This window comes from Phaseolus vulgaris, chromosome 3 (assembly GCF_000499845.2).
Source record: "Phaseolus vulgaris cultivar G19833 chromosome 3, P. vulgaris v2.0, whole genome shotgun sequence".
Classification (NCBI taxonomy): Eukaryota; Viridiplantae; Streptophyta; class Magnoliopsida; order Fabales; family Fabaceae; genus Phaseolus; species Phaseolus vulgaris.
The window spans coordinates 20287361-20295289 of NC_023757.2; the positions used below are offsets into that span (position 1 = coordinate 20287361).

The following is a 7929-nucleotide window of genomic DNA, read 5'->3' on the forward strand; positions in this document are numbered from 1 at the left end:
GGAAGACGAGTGCACCGAGTGCTCGTAGATCAAGGAAGCTCGGCAGACGTCATGTTCTGGCCGACGTTTAACAAGTTGCAGTTGTCCCCTGATCAACTGAGGCCTATACCGGGTGTCTTTACGGCTTTGCAGGAGATCAGGTAGAAGTGCGGGGATACATTGAGCTGAGGACAACGTTCACTGATGGGACGACAGCCCGCACCGAAAGGATAAAGTACTTGGTGGTGAACGCCCCTTCTGCGTACAACGTCTTGTTGGGGAGGCCAACACTTAATAGGTTGGGCGCAATACCATCAACCTCAAAGAAATAATGTTCTTGCACCAATCTGATCTTGAGGCCTTGGAATCCTCAAATGAAATATGTCAAAGCAAGCACACCAATCTTAAGAGCAAACCACCACAAAACCAAAGAAACAATAAAGACAAACAAGAAAAGGTATAAGCAAGGAAAGGTAATTGCAAAAGGAATACTATATGTAAGACAAACTCAAAGAGTAAGAATGAAAGACAATCAAGATAATAAAGAACTCAATGAGAAAAGTAGGCACACAAAAGAATACTTAAGGAAAAGCACTAGAGTAGATGAAGAAAACAAAAATTTAGCTACTGGAAATTTTTTTTTTTTGTTTTAATGCAAACTGTGCTTGATATTCACTGATTTAACTGGAATGATGTAGAGCGAACTGGATTATGAAATTTAAACCACAGAAACTTCAAGATGTTAACTCAATAATGGCACTGGAATCAATTAAAAACAGTAAGCCAATTGAGAGAAATAAATTTTTCAAACTTGCTGCCAGATTACCGTATTCTTTTCGGCAGAATTGTACACTTTTTTTATTTTATTTATCATTTTTTGTGTACTTCGAATTTTTGAATGATTCTTTTTTCTATTCTTTTCTAACACTTTGAATATCTCAAATCCAGAATTTCAGAATTTTCCAGTACGTAAATCAATTGCAATAAGGAAAAACAGTAAGCACTCTTTTCAGAAATAGAAGGAATCCTAATAGGAATAAAAAACAGGATGATGAACTAACAAAGACATAATAGAAAATGATGTATTGGAACTTGTATAGGTCTAGAATACAAGTATGAACTCAATTCTAAAAAGAAAATGCACAAAGGATCAACATCAATTCAGAAAATTATATGACACCAAAGCAAGAACAATCAAAGCAATAAAAGTACTACTAGAAGTAATGACATATATGGAATAACATGACTAAGACAAAACTTGACATGATTACAAAATTAAAAGACACATCACAAATTTTAACAAGTGAAAGGAAGCTTAAGGTAAACTCTAGGAAGGATAATGCCATTCCAAAAGAGCAACCAAACTCATAAGAAGAATGAGTGCCATAAACCTTTTCACAAGCACTTGGTGTAAAAGAAAAACAGCAAGAATACTCAAGTAAAATTCTAAAACAGAAACTTAAATTGCAAGAAATTAAAGAGCTCTCGAAATAAAGTGCACACAACTCAACAATTAAACAAGAATGAACCTAAGACTCATGATACCACATGATGTGATTCCAATAGCCACATAGAGAATGATTCTTGACATTCTTAGGAATCACCTTGAGCTGGACATTATAGAGGCACTTTTCTTAGAGTTGGATCATTGTTCTAAGACAAGAACTCACCAAAAACTAGTACCAAATCCCAAACTCATTTGGATGAACCAAATATTGTCAAATTGAATCAACAAAGAGAGTAAAAACTGGAATGACCGAACAGAATTGAACAAGTATTCATATGAACCGATCAAAATAGAAATTAGAAACAAAAACAGAACATAGGTGCTGGAAAATAGAAAAAACCGAACCAAAACAACTCAAGAACACAAGGCAACATGAACAATTGAAAAAGAAGAAAGGAAGGAGAAGAGAGTGCTCATGAAGATGGAAGAATGTTGGATGATCTCGCCACTAGAAGTGTGGAATGCTCCTAGATGAGAGTGATGCCGCCACTTGAGGACTCCAATGATCCATCAAGATAAGACTAGAGAAGAAGGCTCCAAAAGCTCTCCAAAGGTCACTCAAAATTTGAGTAGAGTTTTCTTAGATTAATTCCAATCTGAATTTTACAAAGAGAGCACCTCTATTTATAGCCTAAGGTGCTGAAAAAGCAAGCTAAAACAATTCAAAATTCCCTCCTAAATTATTCTAGAAACCGGCGCCTATTCTACTTCTACTTTGGCACCTCCTATTCTACTTCTACACCTACCTACTAATACACCCCCCTAAAGCTCCTAACTAAAGCCTACAAGATGCTAAAACAAAAGAGGTTTCTAATGTTTCCCTCTAAGCACCTTCAACTAAAGAAATTACAAAAAGAGAAAATAAATGTCCTCTAGCTCCCAAAGCTTTGAACATGCTTCTTGTAATCCTTTGAGGTGGACTTTGACCTCCATGGGCGTCTTCTATTTGTGCCTCCACCTCGTCTTGATCTTGTTGATTGGCCTCCATGTCCTCTTGAGCTTGATCTCTATCACTTAATAGGTTGGGCGCAATACCATCAACGAGGCACATGAAGTTGAAGCTGCCATCGATGGAAGGGACCGTAATAACCATCAAGTCGGATCAGGCTGAGGCAAGACGCTGTTATGAGAACAGCCTCAAGCAGAAGAGAAGTGTATGCCACGTCACCACGACACCACCACCAGGTGTGCGCGAAGAGCGATCGGTGGTTAGGGAGACACAGGGCGCTCAGAGGATGGAGAACGCTGCGGCGGGGGGCCCCCAGGTAGCCCAAGTTGAAGAAGAAGAGGAAGGCGCGATCGCTCCTCGCGAGTCAGGGATCGCGAGGGCGGTCATCGCCAGTGAGAGAAGGCCCCACCCAACTGAAGGATGGGTCGAAGTGGACATCGGGGGAAAAAGTGGACATCGAAGAGCGAAGGCTGATCGTTGGTGTGATTGAGAAGCACATGGGTGCCTTTGCATGGTCAGCATCCGACATGCCAGGAATCGACCCCGATTTCCTTTGCCATCGTCTTTCGATGGACCCTAAGGTTCGACCTGTGCGACAAAGGCGAAGGAAATTCAACGAGGAGAAGAAGAAGGTGATCCACGACGAAGCACAGAAGCTCCTTGCTGCAGGGCACATCAGAGAGATCCAGTACCCCGAGTGGCTAGCGAATGTGGTGCTGGTTCAGAAGGCAAGCGGCAAGTGGAGAATGTGCGTGGATTTCACTGACCTCAACAAGGCGTGCCCCAAAGATTCTTACCCCTTACCCAGTATAGACGCCCTAGTTGATAGCGCATCAGGGGGAAAGTTACTCAGCTTCTTGGACGCTTTTTTCGGGGTATAACCAGATCAGGATGCACCCCATGGATGAGTGCAAGATCGCGTTCATGACGGAACGGTCTTGCTATTGCTACAGGGTCATGCCATTCGGATTAAAGAACGCGGGGGCTACCTACCAGCGGCTCATGGATAGGGTGCTCTCGCCCATGCTGGGAAGGAACGTACATGCCTATGTAGATGACATGGTGGTTACGTCCCAAGAGAAGAAGCATCATGCAGCTGATCTGGAAGAACTATTCACCACCATCGCCAAGTACAGACTGAAGCTCAACCCTGAGAAGTGTATTTTTGGCGTGGAGGCTAGAAAGTTTTTGGGTTTCCTCTTGACAGAGCGGGGAATCGAAGCTAACCCAGAGAAGTGTGCAGCAATCGTGGCAATGAGGAGCCCGACGACGGTGAAGGAAGTGCAGCAGCTCACCGGTCGCTTGGCAGCCTTGTCTCGGTTTATGTCCGCTGGAGGGGAGAAAGGTCATCCGTACTTCCAGTGTCTCAAACGCAACAGCAGGTTGCTTTGGACACAGGAGTGCGAGGAGGCCTTCATCAAATTGAAGGAGTATCTGGCGAGCCCACCAGTCTTGCGAAAACCTCAGGTAGGCATCCCTCTTCGTCTGTATTTCGCTGTGACGGAGAGAGCAGTCAGCTCAGTCCTGGTGCAAGAGCAAGATCAGGCCCAGAGGCCTGTGTACTTCGTGAGTAAGGTGTTGCAAGGCCCTGAAACAAGGTACCAGGCCCTCGAGAAGGCTGCCCTGGCAGTGGTGTTTTCAGCCAGAAGACTCAGGCATTACTTCCACAGCTTCACTGTGGTGGTGATGACTGATCTGCCTATCCAAAACGTGCTGAAGAAGCCTGATGTAGCAGGCAGGATGGTCAAGTGGGCGGTGGAATTGTCTGAGTTTGACATTCAGTACGAGCCCCGAGGACCAATCAAGGGGCAGGTGTTCGCGGACTTTGTAGTCGAGCTGTCGTCGATCGCGACACCTGCAGAAGGTTTAGGTTTCCGATGGGTGTTATCGATGGACGGCTCTTCTAATCAGCAGTGGAGCAGCGCCGGAGTTATCTTGGAAGGCCCAAACGGGGTACTGATCGAGCAGTCCCTCCGCTTTGCCTTCAAAGCTAGCAACAATCAGGCGGAGTATGAAGCCCTGATCGCAGGAATGTTGCTAGCAAGAGAAATGGGAGCAAGAAACCCGCTGGCCAAAAGTGACTCTTTGCTAGTCACCGGGCAGGTTACAGGGGAGTTTCAGGCAAAGGATCCCCAGATGGCAGCCTACCTGGAGTATGTACAGCTCCTGAAGACATCCTTCACCGAGTTCGAATTGGTATACGTGCCAAAAGAGCAAAATGCCAGAGCAGACCTGCTTGCCAAGCTGGCCAGCTCAGGCAAAGGGGGGAAGCAGAGGACCGTCATTCAGGAGACCCTGAAGGTACCGCGAGCGTTCGTGTCGGACAACCAGGTACTCCATGTGTGCAAATCAATGGAGCGTCTAACGATCGGTCATCGGTCGTTGACTCAAGAAACGTTGAAAGGACCGAGGGTGAGAGCGCGACCATCGAAGATCGATGAGTCGATGGAGGTCCTCGCGGTGAAGGAACCCGACACCTGGATAACGCCATACCAGTTATACTTAGAAGATGGTGTACTCCCACTCGACGTGGCAGAGGCAAAAAGGATAAAGAGGAGCTCAAGTAAGTTTACTCTAATTGATGGAAACCTCTTTAGATTTGGATTTTCTCACCCTGTGCAGATCTGTGTGCACGGCGAGCAATGTACCAGACTCATGTCTGAGCTGCACGAGGGGGTGTGCGAGAGCCACGTAGGTGGTCGCGCTTTGGCAAGTAGGATACTCCGCGCGGGGTACTACTGGCCAAAGCTGAAGGAGGACTGCGTAAGGTTTGCTCAGCGCTGCAAACAGTGTCAACTGCACGCAGACTGGCACAAGGCACCCCCTGAGGAGTTGAGGTCCATCCATAGCCCGTGGCCATTCCACACATGGGGGATCGACATCCTAGGACCGTTTCCCCTAGCGATAAGGCAGATGAAGTTTCTCATCGTGGCCATCGAGTACTTCACCAAATGGGTGGAGGCAGAACCAGTCGCACACATCACCGCACAGAAAGTCGAGCACTTCGTCTGGAAGAACATCGTCTGCCGCTTCGGAATACCCAAGAGGTTGGTCTCCGACAATGGCACCCAGTTCACGAGTCATCAGCTGAGGAAGATGTGTGAAGAGTTAAAGATACATCAGGTTTTCGCTTCAGTGGAACACCCACAAACCAATGGGCAGGTGGAGTCGGCCAATCGAGTACTGCTCAGGGGGCTGAAGCGAAGACTAGACAAGGCCAAAGGAGGCTGGGCAGAGGAGGTCCCCAGAATTGTATGGTCTTATCATACCACCCCACAGTCCAGCACCCATGAGACACCCTTTAGCCTTGTCTATGGGACAGACGCCATGATTCCCGTGGAAATACAGGAGAGCTCCCCCAGATTCTTGAATTTCATTGCTGAAGAGTCCAATGAAGAACGAAAGGTGAATCTCGACCTGCTGGACGAAGTGCGAGAGGAAGCCAGAGTCAGTGCTAAAGCCGTAAAGAGAAGAGTAGAGCGGAGGCACAACTCTAAGGTGAGGCCCAGGCGCTTCCAGGAAGGTGATCTGGTGATGAGAAAGGCGCATCAGAATGAGATGCAGAACAAGTTGTCTCCAAAGTGGACAGGCCCGTACATAGTGGTTAAGACGTTGGAGAACGAAGCTTATCGGCTAGAAACTCTGGAGGGAGGAGCAATCCCCAGAACGTGGAACGCCACCCATTTAAAATTTTACTTCAGTTAAGTTGTAAAGTAGTTGCGTTCTCGCGCTAAAAGATACATGCTTTGTATGTGGTGGAAACAGTTGAACAGACAAGGGGGCACTCTTTTCCCTAAGGAGGGTTTTTAACGAGGCCACCCAATTAAAGAAAAAAAAAATTTCCAGCATGTCAAGTGTGCGCAAGTATTAAAGTTAAAATCCTCCTTGCCCCAGGTGCAAGTGCAGGTGATCGGTTAGGCCTTACTTGCCCTAGGCGCAAGTACTGTCACCGATCTAAGTCTTCCTCACCCCAGGTGTGAGCGCAAGCAGCTAAGGGTTTGAAAAGCCAGGGGTGCTAGTAAGACCAAGGGGGGGAAAGGAAAGATTTTGACAAATGTCCTTACCCGCTTGGCATACACCAATATTGGCCCAGTAAGGCTCTTAGTCCGAAACCCTCTTCACCCCAGGAGTGAGGCAGGGAATGAACGAATCAACCCGCCGAAGGGTGATGACCTTGGGGAAAGTAAGAGGGGTTAGCGAGAAACACTTTTTTTTCCCCCAAAACGAGGCATCACCTCGAGCGATCAATGTCAAAGTCTTCTATGCACTTAGCGCTAGAGCGACAGAGAAGCTAAGTGAAGACCAAAGAACGATCACTGATGAGTCGTCAGTGATTGGTTAGTGGTGCAAAGCAGCGCACAAGAACTGTTAAACACAAAGCTAAGGGAGTAGCTAGTCGTGATCAAGTAGAGGCCAAGATCAAAGGAGGCAGATCGCGCTAGGCCTAAGCTGGTTAACACTTAGTCGTGTGCAAAGGGAAAGAAAAAGCTTAAGATCGCGTTGAACCTAAGCTAGCTAACAGTTAGTCGTGTGCATAAAGAAAGGTGAAGCTCAAGAAGAATACAAGAAAAGAAGCTTATACAAATTGAGAGTATATATTCACAACCAAGTCTTATACAAATTCTGAGTACTAAGAAAAGTTGTGCAGAAGTAAAAATTTACAAGAAAAAGAAGAGATCAAGGGGCAGGAGGGGTGAGCTTTCCATCTACCACTTCGTGATAAATGCTGAATTGCGAGAGGTCCAAGTCTGGGAGAATGCATCAGATTTGCTCGAGTGCCAGCTCGAATCCGTTAGTAAGGGCATCAGCACCCACGTTCATCAGATCAGCTTTCTCCTCCTCCAGTTTTTGCTTCGAGGCCTCCGCAGCATTTCTCTCAGTGGTAAGGGCAGCAAGGGAGGAGGCAACTTCTTCCAGTTGGCCCTTGGCTTCAGACAGTTTGCCCACCACCTCCTCAAGCCTCTTCTCTCCAGCAGCGGCCGCTTCTTTGGTGGACTCGAGCTCCCCCACTAGTTGAGAGTTCAGTTGGCGTAGGGAGGAGGTCTCGGCCCGTAGCTCCACCACCGCGCAGTCCAGAGAGCTGACAGTTTGCCCCATCAAGATCTCCGTCTTGATGGTCTCTTGGACCTGCGCTAGGTACTCCCTCCTAGCTTTTTCCACCATGCCCCGCATCAGCTCTACAGACCCTTGGGCAGCTTCGAAGTCACTTCGCAGTGACTCCTTGTCATGCTCAAGCTCCTTCACCCTCTTCTCCAGGGCTATTTGCTTGCGGTGCTGGGTGGAAAACTCCAAAGAGAGCACCATCTGCCTGGCCAGGTGCATGTCCACCTCATCACCGCTCCATTCGACGAGCTCTCAGTTGCTGATGAGCTGTCGAACCAAGGTGATGACCCTGCTTAAGTTCTCGTGGCTAGCTCCAGAGGCGCTTGGTCGCGAGCTGGAGCCACCACATTCAGCAGTTGCAGTGGAGATTGGTAGTGGTGGCGGGAGACCC

At 47.3% G+C, this 7929-nt stretch overlaps 1 protein-coding gene across 1 annotated transcript; it reads left to right on the top strand.

The window, feature by feature from the left end:
• Positions 1-4325: 4325 nt before the first annotated feature.
• On the top strand, positions 4326-7089 carry LOC137839312 (uncharacterized). The gene is made up of 2 exons (XM_068648433.1): positions 4326-4736; positions 7084-7089. Exons 1-2 carry the CDS (start codon positions 4326-4328, stop codon positions 7087-7089), a joined length of 417 nt encoding a protein of 138 aa, XP_068504534.1.
• Positions 7090-7929: the final 840 nt, after the last annotated feature.